The sequence below is a fragment of the Centruroides sculpturatus genome, unplaced genomic scaffold (genome assembly GCF_000671375.1).
Source record: "Centruroides sculpturatus isolate CEXI.00-Female unplaced genomic scaffold, Cexi_2.0 scaffold2080, whole genome shotgun sequence".
In the NCBI taxonomy this organism is placed as follows: domain Eukaryota; kingdom Metazoa; phylum Arthropoda; class Arachnida; order Scorpiones; family Buthidae; genus Centruroides; species Centruroides sculpturatus.
This window is the reverse complement of record NW_019386284.1, coordinates 18,292-35,062: the sequence shown is the minus strand read 5'-3', so window position 1 is coordinate 35,062 and position 16,771 is coordinate 18,292. Positions and strand designations below refer to the sequence as shown.

Here is a 16,771-nt window from a genome sequence, read left to right as displayed (position 1 = left end):
GGGTTTCAGAAAATGTGACTGCAAATCTAAATGTACCACAAATAGGCGTGCTTGTCGCAAAAACCAATTGCTACGTAATTCAAAGTGTCACTAATCTTTAGATTGCACTAATAAGTAAGTACGATTTTATCATATGTTTTGCAAATTCTTTTCCCTAATAGTAATAATATTTTAAACCGTTTGATTTTTGTATTAAAGTTTTTTTAATTGATTGATGTTTGATTCAATCAACTAATTTGTTGATTGTTTGATTGTATTAACTTGATTCTTTAGATATTGAAAATTAAATAAATAACATTATGTTAATTTAAGCGTACAGAAAAGTTGCTGTTGTTCCAGCAAAAATCTTATTTTCACTTTACCGAATGACTAGTAGGTAATGTGCAGATTACCTAGATACTCTGCACATTACCTAGGTAATTTGAGAAATGGAATCATTTTCGCAGCTTTAATGGATCACCCTAGTTAATCTGCAGATTAGCTAGGTAATGTACATATTAACGGATTTCGAGCTTTAGCGGTAACATATATACGAATTTCCGGTTTAAACCAGAAGTCAGGTGATTTTCACGTCAAAAGTTATAATGTTCAGTATGACTAATACATCAGATCATTAAAATCTACAGCTACTTTCTAACGGAAAATTTCCCTTCTTTTTACCTCGACCTTCATTCCCACTCGTCATAGGCTTAAATCAAAGTACCTCCCTTCCCATAATTATGTCACCAGGCCAGAAGTCTAAATCATTCGCAAATACACAAAAATTATTTTCAGACAATTATTTTGCGAGACGAGTGCAAGTTCACGTCTTCAAGAACTCGCCCTCCATCGTCAGATACAAACGACTCCCCGCATATTTGAGGCTGTCAAAAGAAAATGGATCACCACGCCCAGAACTGACCGCAAAAGTCGGCAACCCCGCCGTTTACGAATTACACCGCCCTCCTTTCCCACAGACGGTATTATTATTCGTAAACATTATTGTTGCCAACTTTTCAGCGCCCCGAGTCCTATGCCTGGTGATTGGTTTTCATTCGACTGTCCCTAATAATTAAATACATTTTAAAAGTAATATCATAATTAATTCACGAATGACCTTAAAGTACTTTATGCCAAAAGTACGTCTCTAATATATTTTCGTGTTTTTCAAAAAAAAAAAATTAAATTTATTAACGGATATCTCCTTTTTAATCAACTCATTAAACGTGTAATTTCTGGAGGAAAAGATAAAATTAATTAACCATATTTACAGGAAGGTATTTATCTTTCGGGAAGTTACACGATTAATTAAATACTTTTAAGCTTGAAATTACACATAGTTCCATTGTAAATTGAAATTTAATTAATTGATTTGTGTAGCCGAATTTAACTTTAATGGTGATATTATAGATACCGTATTAGACTTTTAGAGGGAAACCTGTACTAGAACAAGAACGCATTCTCAATTTATGACACTAAACTTAAGGAAAATTGCGATTCGGTCGTAAAGCAGAATCTAAATTTTTATTGGAATAACAGAATTAACTGAAAATTTTAAAATGTTTTTATGACATGTATTGTAAATTTTCTATAAAAACCAGGGCTGTGGAATCGCGTAAAAATCTACCGACTCCAACTCCGACTCGGGGAGGACTTGTTACAGAAAGAGACCCGGAAATTCTGATGTCATCACGTGACCTCAGAATAAAATATTCAATAAATAGAGTTCTAGTAAAGATAGAGAGTAGAAACTTCTTATTCCAAAGCTAAAAGACTCCTCTAAGTAATATATAAATATGTATTCGATAATTTTTACTTTTCCGGCTGTTATATATAACAGAGGAAAAGTATAGCGCTCGGTCAAAAAAATGACCCCTTCCCAAATTTTTACATTTTTGGACTCGGGACACCTTGAAATTTCGAGACATGCAAAAGATTCGAGGTCTTTTTCTGTATGTGTGGATGTTAGACTGTGTGAACAGGATGATTTTGTTCACCCTGTTTGAAGCCTAATAATTTCTGTGGTCAGAATAGTTGTAATCGGAGTCAGATGGTTTAACACAGGAGTTAGTTATTAAGCGTCAAAGTGGTTGAACTAAATCCCCATATACATTCTAACAATAACGGTATAATGGTTCCCATTTCCATATTACTTTAGGATACTTTCGCACGCGCAAAACGTGTAATGAATTGTATGAATTCGCGATCGTTCTGACGTCATCGAAGTATCTGTTAGACATATCACCTAATAATAGTATTAAAATTTATACATAAATTAATTATCGGTAAAAATGTACAGATATGAATAGATGAAAATCATTTAAAAATGACTAGAAAATTACATGCCACTTTATATTAAATTCTTTAATACTTGATTGCCTCTTGTTCTTTCTATGTTCATTGGGAAAAACGCACAAAACTGTGTCGAACTAACTTATATAGATAGGAACACACGTGTGGCGAAGAGAATAGGACTTCGTAATAATTGAATCTATAGAAATAATGTGTGTTAAATAATAAAGTAGTGTAAATGCATTTCGGGCTATTTGCACTTCTTCAGTCCTTTTTTTTAAATTTTGCGTAATAAAATACATTAAAATATACGTTCATTTTTTTCTGGGTAATATAAATAAAGTTTACCCAAAACGATATTTACTTGTGACTCCTGGATAAAAGGTGTAGAATTAAAACTAAAAGAAGGAACGAAAACAAGGAAAAGTAAAATAAATTAAAAATAAACAAGTAACCAAATTAAAATGCTATTAAAGTGGGATAAAAGGATTACCTGTAGTTACCTGTGTAAAGTTAAAGATAAAACTTCCAAACATTATAAAAATATTACGAAAAGTACTGAACTGTGAAATGAACAAAACCAACCGAAAGGTTTACACCTCTTAGCTGGCCCTATCCGCCCTAAAATTTTATGTTACATTCACAGCACATGTAACATTCATATGGGCTTCCTAAAAGATGCCCACAGGGTAGAAAGAATTTTAAAAAAGCCTTATGGAGCGGCTGGCCAGTCATATCTGTCCAATATGTTTGCTACTTTTTAAGTTTAAGAGTTCGAATATACGGTAAAACTTTCTGTTAACGCAAACCCACCGGTGGCCGAGTGGATAAAACTGCTGAACACTGGTCTTGGTGGGTTCACACCAGGCCAATTGGCTAGCCACGTGGAGTTTTCGAGATTTTCTTCACGTTTGTAACGCTTAAATAGGAGCCAGTTTCCCCATTATAAGTCCTTCCAGTATGCATCCCCTTTGGCAGATCGCCCACGTGTAACATTATTATGAACTACAACCACCTTATAATATCGAAGAATAATTTATTATTTTATTTTGTACTTTAATTTATTAAAATTTTACAGATTAAACTTCAAAAGGATTTAAAATATTATAGGCATTTAAATTTTGGACTGAAATAGTTAGGCCGATGAGTACAAAAATGAATTTATTATCTCGTAAAATCAATAAAATCGAATTTTGAAAGGACCTTCAATATTAATCTTAAGTATTTCTGAAACTTAAAAGTCTTCTTTTTTCGGAAATCGTTTAATTACATTCTTCCACTTTTTTTGTCTTTCTCTTTGCGAATCGATTTCTGGAATTTCGTTTCTTTGTCTTTCGGGTTTTCTTTTACAACATCCTTTAAAATATCATTATATTAAATAAAAACACAGCATAAATTCTATAATATTCCATTCCTTCATCTTTCATAATATATAACATTATTAATAAACGAATTAATTTCATGAAGTATAACCATTCAAATACATAATTTTAATTGCAAAATTTAATATACTAGAACTCAGATACTGTACTTTCAAGATTGGTATAGAGAGTAAAATGATTAACGTTTACTGTACTTTACGTCATATTTGGAGCTTTTGTTCAAAAAATAAGGGATCAAAAATCACCCTGCATCTTATATGTGAAGTGGCCTTCAATAGACTTACAGGTAAGCTATGTATTTACTAAATAATATGGCACTCGGTGCCATTTTATTTAGAGCATAGGGTAAATCTTTCAAAACTGCTCTACACGATAGAAGATTAAGTTAGAATGTGAATGAGTAGAAAGAATACCTCTGATGTTGAACGATTTCCATCAGAATGTCTTTGACAATGAATACGCCATTCTTCTTTCGATGTGGTTTGAAAGGGGCATTCTTTACATGGAAATGTTTTTTGTCTGCCCTGTTTTTTATCAACTTTATCTTGATCATTGCTCTGTTTAATATTCTTATTATACATTTCTTCTACGACTGATTTTAAATCACTATGAATCTTCAAGTGTGACTTTAAATTGCTTTCGTTCTCAAATTGTTGTTTACAAAACTTGCATCGAAAAATGTTTGCTTTATCTCCTTCTGTATTTTTCTTAAAAAATGAAAATAATTATTATTTTCGCTATATTATTATAATTAATTTTCGAGTGAAACTTTATTATTAAAATAACTGCATGAAAATAGTTAGATAGAAAAAGACAACGCAACAATTGGACGCTCTGCCAAGTGGGGAGAAGATACGGTAGGGCTTTCTATTAAAGCCCTAGATATAAAAGTAACGACCTATAGATCACAGTTTTCTGTCTTTGTTTTTGACATGTATGAGCAAGTAATTGATGCAGTATAAATAAAATAAATTGTTTTAAATTCTATCTGTATTAAATATGAGGTTCATCTGCTCTATTAAATTGAAAAGCAATATAAGAAATTTCTAATACTTTAATGGTCGTTTTCAAGTACTCTTCATAATAATTACATTGAAAATAATGTAAAATGAACATATTTCTGAAATGATGATGAAAGAAAAGCAAACTTTTTATATTTTACCTGAGATGATGAACTGGTTCCTTCATTATCAATCGGATGTTGTGCTCTCAAGTGATTTTCTAAATCTGCTTTTTCTTTAAACATTTTCTGGCACATATTACACTTATAAGGATATTCTCCACTATGACTTTTCATGTGAATTTTTAATTGTTTTATAGAATCAAAGATGTTTTCACATATATTGCATTGAAGTTTCTGCAAATTAATATCTTCTGGAAGGTCCTAATCAAAGATATTAAATTCTGTTACAGTTATATCTTTGTCTAAATATATGATTATAGTTAGAAGATAATTGACTATGTGTACACATGTACTGTGCAAAAATATTTTTATTTACGTAAAAAAATCATTTACAGCAAAACTTCACTAAGTCGAAGTTGCTTAAAAATATAAAGTTCTTTAAAAGTAAAATATTGTAACAGATGGCACCACCAAATGTTGCCGGGATAGTTAAGCAACTAGTTGCAGGAGTTTTTCTATCATGTTTTTTACTATTTAACTCGTTTAACCATTCTTCTTTTTCTTCGTTATTCATTTAATAAAAATGTTTTTACCACATTTTAAATATATTGTTTGAATACATCGATAAATACGAAGAATACTTACGTCATAATTATTAGTGTATTAAAATTATAATTTACAATATTTGATGCTTTGGTTTTACATATTTTAAATATTTTAAAATTTACCTTTAATTACGACAATAATTACGTCAATAAACTTATATTAATAAAAATTAATTGACGTAATTACGTGTAAAAATCTCTGGAAAATTGTTTTCTGATGCCCATGCTGAGAACAGTACCAGCTAACTAGTATTCAAATATAAGAATGTTTTCTAAGAAAATGGGCATCGGAAATTTTTTATATCATTTCATTTGTTGTGAAACTGTATCAAAATACCATTTTATTGTACGTAATTCACGAGAACATACCATATTTTGACGATACTCTTTAACTACATGAGCCCATTTATGTTGCTTGAGATCGTCTTCGTCTGTGCCTTCGAAACCACACAACTGGCATAAGAATGGCTTTGTTTCCATCACGTGCGTCTTCATATGCACTTCCAATAAGGAATTGTTTTCAAAAGTTTCGTTGCAAATTTTGCATTTTTCAGTCTTCTTGCCTTTATCACTTGTGGAGATATCCTGAAATATTTTGTAATTTATTAACGTTTCTTGATATATTTTATATTAAATTTTGAGAAATGTGTCTCAGAATTTATATTTTCTGTTTTGTACTTCGGTAATTTCTACGATTTCCATTTTTTAGACCACTTTGAAACGAAAATAAAATTAATATTTCGTTTCAAATGATCAAGCGAAATTTGTGAAGTGAAACATAATTATGTTGATATGATTTTTAAATTGCTTTGTCTAATCAGAGAACTCTTCGCGGATGTATGGAAGATTGAGGCCTCAGGCTGTCGCTCTGGGAAACCCAGAATCGAATTCGAGGCGTGAGAAAGGCCTCTTATTGTCTATAGGACGGAAAGAGCAAATTAAAATTTGAAATTTCTTTTGTATACATCCTATGCAAATCATTAGTATTAGTCAAGAGCAGTGTTTTTCAATCATTTTTAACCTACGGCACAGCGGTTGAAAATCACTGGTGTAGAGTGTTGCTTTACAGATAACAAGTACTTTTATCGTTTATCTCTATTTGCTTTGAAAAGGTGATGTTAGGATATTATTTCTTATCTTTATGTCCCTTTTAACAATGAATGTGAAAATATACAAGATAATGAAAGCTAACACGACAACTAATTATGAAATGAAAGTATTTCAAGTTCTGTCGGAGCTAACTTTCGAAAAGAACACGCGATAATCCGACTGATGATTAAGAAAAGAAAAATGCTTAAAGTTTCGGTTCTTTTAACACTGAAACGTGTGATTTATAAAGAAATTATTTCTATATTTTGAAAGAAACAATTAATAAAACTATAATTGAAAACAAGTAGTTATTTAAGTAAATTTTAGATTATATTTATTATAATTTTGTAAACAAATAAATGATAAGTAATGAATGAAAAATTTATAATAAGTTGAAAATTTTGCGAAGAAAATCTGATCTAAATAAACACTCACCATTTGGATTTTTGCCTGAAAATGTTTGCAGATTTCAACAAAGAAACGAACTCTGATTAACTGTTGCGTTACAATGCATCATAATAATAGCAATTTTACACTTAAAATAAATAAATTTATGGTCGTTTGTTAAAAATACGAATGCTGAAAATATATTTTAAAATTTTATAGATTCGTATATCACACTTATATTGTAGCAACCTCAATTTTTTTTTTTTAAACACAAAATATTCATCAGATTACTCCAGGAAGTTGGATTTGGATTATAATCTGCCGGTTATTGATATTACAACAGATATGATAGCGAATATTGATAAAAATATAAAAGATTTAAAAATTAAAAAAGGAGATAAAAGTAATTTGATTAGTAGCATAATCCAAAATTTAAAGAAATGTACTAGTCAGAAAGATAAACATAAAATTAGAAAATACAAAAATAATATAAAATATAAGTTTTTTATAATATATATGATTGTGGGTGCCGCAGTGGCGTACCGTGGGGAGGGCGGCAGGGGCGGCCCGCCCCGGGCGGCACTTTTTAGGGGGCGGCAAAATTACCGTTTAGGAGGCGGAAAAATTTCACAATAAATAATATTATCTTGTAAAAATTTGAATCATTTCATTTCATATTTTCGTCGCACCTACGATTCGGAGTGATTGAAATGAGCACGGAATTTTTCATTACTGATTCTGACGAAACTGGGTAATCCCCTTTCTTTAATTAAATGAATGTATAATAATGACATCTTGCTCATTGTAGCGACTGGCAACGCCATTTGTACTGACTTGTAGGGATTCCCCGTGTAGGGCAGAGGGCGCCACCGCTTGACCTTTCCCCTCTGACCTCACTTCGTCCTCGGACGCCGACTAGGAGAGACGCTTTCGTACGCCGACCTTCGCTTTCGTACGCCGATCTTCGGAGTCAACTCCGACAACGAACGCACATTTGTATAATAATTTAACTTAGGCCTTTGTAAATATCCCGTAGTCACGAGGAATAAAATAAGGTATTCCCAAGGAATCAGTGTCCTCATTAATCTTGCCCGACGAAACAAAGGACGTGGAACACGTGTCGAGATCGAAGCTACTATCATACGAGGTAGGATCAAATTCGGACCTATTCCATCGAAGCGCTTTGACGGATTTTAGCTGCACGCTAAACCCGTATTTTATTTTGTGCTTGGATTGTTTATGACTAATATTCAGCGAGAATGACTCTATCATATAAAGAATAGTGTTCAATATTGTATAATAACACCTGCAAATTAGATTACAGTACTGATAAGCCCCTTCAGGAATGTCCGTGAGTGANCCAGTGATGCCAGATTGGGCTACAAGTAGCGGATTGGGCTACTTTTTAAGTGCTTTCGCTACAAAAATTTCAAATTGGGCGACACGCTACTTTTTGGGCTAGTGATAATTATCTTCAGGCTATAAATCTTAAAAATACGCTACTTTTTTATTTTCATATATAAAATAGCAAAAGACTTATTGTATTATACAAAAGTAATAAAGTTTTATTTAATTTCATTACACTTAAGTGTATAAATAAAGTTGCAACGTTTAACAAAGATTAAGATATTTTGCTTTCGTTTCCATCAGTCGTTCGCTCCAGTAGACAATCCACAACTTTACAAGCACGGAGGCGACATTGCTTGTGAAATTGTGGATTGTCTACTACAAGCATTATGCTGTTGGAATTGCCAATTTACTCTCCCAATAAGTGATCCAAAAGTTATTAAATTTTGATACAACAGTTCTTGATACAATGGAAAAGGATGGCCTTAAAACTGAAAAGAAAAGCCGTAGTCGCTAAGTTTCTAAGTTCAAAAAATGAATCGCTTTGCCTGCGAATGACTCGCTTTGATTTAGAGAAAATTGAAGCAGATACACCGAATGTCCATATACAGGGTGTATCAGAATGACGTTTTAAAAATTTGAGGGATTGTAAAGGATGAAATTTTGAACGTTTTGGTATAAGGAACCTATAATCAGAAATTTGAACTAAAGTGTCTACAGCGGTAGAAATTGCTTGACCGCCCTTCACTTTGGTAGCTACCCTTCCATCCATTGACGTCATGTTATAGCTGCGGATGAAAGACTTTAAACACACAACTACAGTGGTCTAACTGAGCCTGTGTACAGGACGTTGTGTACTCAGTGCTTGTCGTTCTTCAGGTCATCCCTTGCATTTACTGGCGTTGTGATGTAAACACACAGCTAGTCAACGTGAGTCCCTTGTGTACGCAACACCTGTAGGAACAGTTCATAAGCTTACGGAGCGCATCTTTACAGCATTTAATACCATCAGAGGGGAGCGTGGCATCTTATGGGGAGTCGGACAAAACATGGTTCGTCGTTGCACATTATGTAACGAAGTTGGTGGTCGTCACACTGAATATTTACTCTAAAGTAGTGCAGCCACTGATTCGATTTACAGTTTGATTGTACTCTACTGTTTTGTCGATAAAACTTGTCATAAATACTGTTTCATTCAGCATACCGACTTCAAAAAAACGTGCAAAGTGCAGTAGGAACTTTATACGTATCTCATTTCTTTCTTTCTTCTTCTTCTTCTTCTTCGGTGTTGTTGTTTATATGGAGATTTTAGCTCAATTTAGGCTCTTTCTCCAAGTAGACTTCTGTGTGTATGATCGCTATGCGACCGATTTGCCAGCCGTATCCGAACGGCCTATACGTACGCGCGGGAATTAATGCCTTCCGGGAGGACTTTTATGGAAAACTGGCCTCCTATTCAGTCGTTATTGGCAAGGAGAAAACCCGGAAAACTCCAAGCAGCCAGCCTGTCCGATCGCGGCGCGAACCCACGACCGAACTTCCCAGTGTTTAGGGTCTGGTCACCGCTTTGAGCGGCAACGGAGACCACTCGCCCACTGGTGGGGGCCCGTATCTCATTTCCGGCTGTAGGTTCCTTATATCAAAACGTTCAAAATTTCATCTCTACAATCCCTAAATTTTTAAAACGTCATTCTGATACACCCTGTGTATGTATATACATATATTACAAACTTATTTCATTAGTAAAAGTGCATAGTTGCAAAATAATTCATTTTTATTGTTTGGGCTACAAACAGTTCAAATCCGCTACTTTTGGAGCACAACCACGCTACTTTTTAACCTTCAGATCCGGCAACACTGTAAAGAGGTAAAGTATGTACGTTTGTATGTAGGAGGTAATCGCCGAAACTATTCATCCGATTTCAAAAATTCTTTCACCAATATTTAGAATGGACCTTCAGGGTGAACATAGGCTGTATATTATTTCGTTAAACGTTCATATAAATTAAAAGGTATCATCTAACTGATACTGTTATAGTCACAAACTGAATTTCCATCGAAACCGCGGGCACAGCTAGTCAGTAATAAGTATAAAGAATTCTTAAAAGCATAACTTTTTAAGAAATATTATCGAAAGATAATAACAATTTTAATAATCTTGATGTATTTTTGTGAATTTTAATTTTGCAAATTATAATTATAATTTACAAGCAATCCGCATGTTATGAATACGTATAATGAACAGTTTCAATTGAAAAATGTTGAATTGAAACTATAAATTCTACATAAAATACGCAAGTTGCTTCTTCCATTGAAAATGAACTTAACTAATTTGATAATAATTAATACTTTTTTTTTAATCATTTAAACCAGCATTTCTCAAAGTGGGCGATAACGCCCCCTTGTGGGCGCTGGAGGCTTTCAGGGGGGCAGTAGAAAGCTCAAAGAGAATTGGGGGGCGTTAAGGAAAATTCTATATATAAAAATTCGACGGAATATATATAAAATGTTGACATTTTATATATTTTTTATTGAAGGTCACAACTTGAATATTTCTAACACATTGACTTTTATTTTAGCTCAGCGTTTCTCAAAGTAAGCAATAACGCCCCCTTCTGGCGCGATGAATAGATCTATGATAGAGGCAGGGTATTGAACGGTGACCAAAGGCAAAATTGGGGCTGATAAGAGGAAACATTGCGTTTAATGGTTTTCAGATGATGAGAACAATGTACAGTAAGGGCACAAAGTGTGAGATTCATAGAAAAGTTTTCGTAAGAATATTTCCAATCCTTTTCTCACACAAGAGAAAATGGGTTAGGGGGCGTTGGGTATAACTTTATGGAACAAAGGGGGCGGTGGATCAAAAAAGTTTGAGAATTACTGATTTAAACATACAACACATATAAGGAAAAACGGGTGAGATGCCTAGTCGGGAGAGACACCTAGAGATTGTTTATTCAAATAATACTCAGTAGAACAAGTCACTTTAATGGTGACTATACTTAACATTCTTATATTTAATTATTTTTCGAATGGTTGTTTTGCCGATATTTTCGTTAAAAACAAGTTTATGTTTATCATTGCTCTATAATCTTTTTCGTGACATTCATGTTTATACGAAATGTTCCGAAATTCGAATACAAGTGTATTCGAATTTCGCAACATTTCGTCAAGTTCAAAAATCCACTTGTTTCACAAATCACAAAAGTTTATATTAACGATTAAAACTTACATACAATTATGAATTTCACAAAAATAAAACAATTACAATAATCCAGATATAGCAAAGTTCAAATGTCAATTAAATCACAACAACAGATCCGTCGAAAAGGACTCCTTCAGACGTTGGTTACCGCACAGCGAGACGAAACCAACTTTCTAGGCAAGCTTAGGAGAAGCTTAACAAACTTGAGTTCCTTAGGTATGTCTTAGGCCAGCGGTCCCCAACCTTTTTATCGCCGCGGACCGGTCAACGTTTGATAACTTTACCGCGGCCCACTGAGGGGGGACGTTGATTGTTCATATTTTACATTGATTTAATTTAATAATTTTAATTTAACTGTATTTAAACGTGCCTTCAAAATAAAATACAATTACACCAAAAAATGAATATAATGTGATTTAACATTTTAACTCACTAGAACGCTAAATCAATGAGAACCCTGAGCTTGTTTCTTTGCAACGAGACAGTTCCATCTGGGGGTAACAGAAGACAATGACACTCGAAGTATGTTTCTTGTGTCCAGTTTATTCCGTTGTTCCATCGTCTATTAAAAGTCGCACAAACCCGAGACAAATACACCATAGTAAATAAAATGGAAATAATTTAATGTTCCTTGGGCGGCCCGGTACCATTTGATCCACGGACCGGTACCGGTCCGCGGCCCGGGGGTTGGGGACCACTGTGACTTAGGCGAACTGAAATTCCCGCCTAATTTCAATCCTTTTATACGGATTGAGACGAATGTAATTCCACCAATCAGCGATTAGTAGCACTATCGGACGTCCGCTGGTCGTACGATGTTTTCTAGCCAATCCGCAGTCGGGTTTCAAAACTACTGACATCGCCGGATTCGCGTCTCCATGACGACGTCTGTTGATCATTTGAAAACAGGAAAAGCGCGGGAAATCGTACGTCCAGACGATTTATCCCGACACACTTACTTGATATTTCTGCTTCATGTGAAAATAGGATTAGTTGGTCATGTAGTAGTCGAAGTCAGTAGTCCTCCTAATATTTTAATATTTTAGTTTAAAATATAGAAATAGGCATCTCTCCCATATGCTTTGGGTGAGATGCCTACGTTTTCTGAAATATTTTATTGTGAACTTAATTAAATTTATCAACTTTAGATGCCTACTGAATACAAACTGGTGCTAATAGAGGAAAATGGGTCGAAAAGGACTTAGTTCTTCCAGCTGAAATATCTAATAGTCTAAATCAATATTTCTCAAAGTTTTTGGTCCGCGACCCCCCTTTTGCACTTAAAAATTTCAAAAGACCCCCTGAAGAATGGGTATGTGTAGAAAAACATCCCGAAGGGGGGATTAATTTAAATTCAGAAGGAGTTAATTTCTTTTGTTTAATTGCATTGAAACACTCATAATTTTAGTAGCAGATTTATTTTTAGTATCATTAAAAATGAATAACTTATCTTTGGTACATCTTTGAACAAAATATTCTATGTATATGTTTCGACATTAGTAAACTCAATTAGTTAAGTTGAACATATATTAAATTAAATTCAATGTGATGGGTGAGCCTGCTTATTTTGGCACAATAAATTAAAAGTGGGTTTAATATCAGTCAGTGCAGGTCTCATAGCGATTTTTATGTTGCAAAGACGAGAGCGCTGCTGTGTTTTGATGTTGGTCATTACTGAAAATGCCATTTCGCATAAATAAGTGGTTGCAAATGGTAAGAGAACCGCCATTGCTAATTCAGAGAGTAGTGAATACTCTGCTTTCACACTAAGCCAAAAAGAATCTACTATTTTTAAACATGAATCCATAGTAAATTTATAAAATATTTGAAAAAAATTGATCTGTCATCAATTTTTCTGCGACCCCACAAATATTTTTCACGACCCACTTTGAGAATCATTGGTCTAAATTACTATCAAGCAAGCAAAGAGTTTAACATTCCATATCGTACTCTTCACAGAAGACTGAAGATTTTGGATAGCTAACATGAAATTTAATCTAAGAGCCCACTTTTCTAAATTATGTCTTAAAGACAGTAATTTAGAAACCACAGTTAAGCGAGTTATAAGAGTTGAAAAAAACTCTCACCCGGTTTTACTCTATACCACACGCAGCATATTAATGTAGTAACGTATTATTACCCTTCTTAATAATTAATTACTTTGTTGTTTGTTTGTTAAAATATGTTCATTGGAAGAATCGATTTAGTTACAGAATTCGTAAAAGTTTGTGTCTGTACCCTATTCTTGAAGAGGAGCATTAATTGATGCTTTAAATGGAGAACGATGAATTCGGGCGAATTAATAAACGTTCCATAAAGGATACAATGGATTTCGGATTCCAAATTATTAGATAATTATTAATCTTAACAAAGGGCATGCATTACTTTCGGCATCGGAATTTATTAATGACGAAAACATTAATTATATCTGATTTAAGCTGAATTCTCGATGATTACTATTAGATTTATGACTGGCAGATTAAAGAGGATTAGGTAATAACTATCAATTAATCCTCCAATCATAATACTTTTTAAATATTTTAATCTCAAAGAGTGCACTTCTCGGCTTGAATACAAATTTCTATTCTTCCGCAGTCCAAACTTTATACCAAAAAAATATTCTAGAGCAATATGGAAAATTCCAAACTCAATATAAATAATATAATAATAAAAAAATTAACATCGATGCATTAATAAATTTACAATTGAAGTTTTGGAGATCGTTCACCCAATAAACATTAGGTTTTCGTAATAGAGTTAATATGTAAAACTTTCATGAATTCGTATCAATTGAATAGTAAAGGACAATTAACTAAATGCAGATTATAAGCAATTCTATACATGATTTAAGAGATTAAACTTTAATTATGTAATTAAAGTTTAATCTCTTAAATCTAGTATTTCTGCATGACCTATAGCTATATTTTATATCATATATCATAATAATAATAATAATATATATATATATATATTTAAGAATTTAATGGACACCAAAAAATATGGCTACATAAAACGATAAAATATGACCAATATCAATAAATATTTATATTTATGACACGTTAAATTTAAAATTTTACTTATAAAACATATTTTCCTAACTGCGATATTTTTTTGTAAATTATTAATGCTTTTCTAATTCGTTATTTTCGGAATATTTTAGTGAAAATTTACTAGTTTTAATCGCTGATAGTTTCTTAAACTAGTTTGTAATAATCGAAAATAGCTTATAAATGATTTTATTTCTATCTTTTATTATAATGATTATAATTGTTTTTTTTAATTAAACTTTTAGTTTATAATTAAAATCAAAATTTTAATTTATAATTAAGAAAATTTAATGGTAATGTACGACTAGTTCTTTGATACGAACTTAATTCATTTTATCTCTAATTTTAATTAAAAAGCAGTTTTTTCATATTCCATTTTATAATTTATAAACAAAATCAAGAAAATTCTTGAGCTTGTGAATGTATTGTGAGCTTTCAATTCTGCTGAAAATAATATCCTTTGCCATACTTCTATCAATATAAATTTTGTTGATATTAAAACTATATAACGACGACAAATTTTTAATTTTGTTTTTATATATTTTAAATGTACTTAATTAAAAACATTCTTTAATAATGATATTATTCACTAGAATATTCAGACTAGAATCGAATATTCTGATTCAGATAGTTGTCAAGTTACATTACGCTAAATGGAAGAATAGTTAATTGACATTTAATATTTATCACTGTATAGTATAAATTGTAGAATAAAAATTATTTCTTGTTATTAATACTATATCAGAACAGAGATAATATATCAATAGGCCTATATGCAAAGTAAATAACAAAAATATTTATATATCAATAATAAAAAGGTCTCATTCTGTATTTATATGTTATATTTTATCTTAGAAGTTTGCAACATAACTTATATGTTTATACAAATGTAAGAATTTACAAATATTGTTTACATTATATGCTGCATTAAATATCTATGTATATACATATTTAATTAAATTTCAAATCAAAATTGCTTAATTATTTATTATTTTGGAATTTAAAATAAGTATTTTCAATACTTATACATTAATTTTAATATTTATGTAAAAAATGTATTGTAATATGTATTTTATGTATTATGTTTATATGAATTTAATTTGATAAATATTAACTTTATATATATAAGTATTATTGTGTATTTTATATTTAAGATACATATTAACTTCGAAAATACACGTACATATTTCAATAATTAATTTTAGTTTAGAGCAAATTTACAAATTTCGTTATAAAAAAATTAACGATTTTGATTTTGCTATAATCAAATTTAAAATAATTAAAAAAATTGAAGTTGGCCCTTAAAAATTTCGATTGTAGTAATTATATATATTATTAGCGAATATGCTCTGTACTGCCTGGGCGAAAAGTAATGCAGACATGAAAATCCATATTAAAATGAATAAAAATTAAAATAATATAAATAAAATAATGAAAACACATATTAAAAGTTTGGTTATTTTACTTTACCATTATTGTTCATCACGAAGTGTATCCAAATATTATGGTATATCTTAAATAATTTAGAATAATTAATTAAGTCAAAATTCTCTCATAAATGATAGATATAACACATATATACTTTCCCTAAGTCCCAACTATTATGAAATTTTTTATGAACTTCTAATTTTTAAATATTTTCCAAAACAATTCCCTATAATATCAATTTATAATTCATATGATTTTTGATTAATTCTAGTAATTTTATTACTTTTATCTTGATTTATTTATATTGATCAATTGTTCTTTATTAGATTCATAAAATAATTGAAAGATTTTTTTTGTTTATTTTGTCGGTATATTTGTCTGTCTTTCCGAGAAATTTTGCGGACAGACATAGGCTACCTATCGACGAAATGAAATATATGTAGGCTACAGTATACGTATATTCTCGCGTAATTTCACATCGAGCCGTAGTTCAATTTAAGTTTCAAGAGCTCTATTAGACAGTTTCTAATAGTAAACAATGTGATGTCATACGTGACTTCATAACAGGCGACATTTATGACGTCATAAAATAATAATCGTAAATGTGTATTACATCACAATTTCCGAACATATATAATTACACAATATTTATGTTTTATTTATCTGGGAAATACGATCACAATTTTAAAAATCATTCCAATTGGTTGTCATGAAATTTTTTTTCCATATACAATACTTTTACTGTATAGACTTTCAATAAACATTATCGAGTACTGAGAATACAGAAAAAGATATTTTTCTTTTCTAATTATAAAAATTCTTCAAATAGTATCCATAAAATTAATAAATTCACGTTTATTAATTCTTTTAAATTGAATATTCAA

General features: G+C 31.4%; 1 protein-coding gene across 1 annotated transcript; it reads right to left on the bottom strand.

Annotated features, from left to right (window-relative positions):
* Positions 1–3,304: 3,304 nt before the first annotated feature.
* On the bottom strand, positions 3,305–7,017 carry LOC111614407 (zinc finger protein 266-like). The gene is made up of 5 exons (XM_023355774.1): positions 6,906–7,017; positions 5,751–5,966; positions 4,816–5,037; positions 4,067–4,360; positions 3,305–3,627 (listed from the first exon to the last, which is right to left on the bottom strand). The coding sequence occupies exons 1-5, from the start codon at positions 6,906–6,908 to the stop codon at positions 3,538–3,540; spliced, it is 825 nt and encodes a 274-aa protein (XP_023211542.1). The 5' UTR covers positions 6,909–7,017; the 3' UTR covers positions 3,305–3,537.
* Positions 7,018–16,771: the final 9,754 nt, after the last annotated feature.

Bases quoted from the DNA above. Each gene is read 5' to 3' on its own strand.
- LOC111614407 (XM_023355774.1), bottom strand. The intron at 5,038-5,750 runs GTATGTTCTCGT...ATCTTTGATTAG, and splicing joins AAGAGTATCGTCAAAATATG to GACCTTCCAGAAGATATTAA. The intron at 3,628-4,066 runs GTATTCTTTCTA...GATATTTTAAAG, and splicing joins GAAATCGTTCAACATCAGAG to GATGTTGTAAAAGAAAACCC.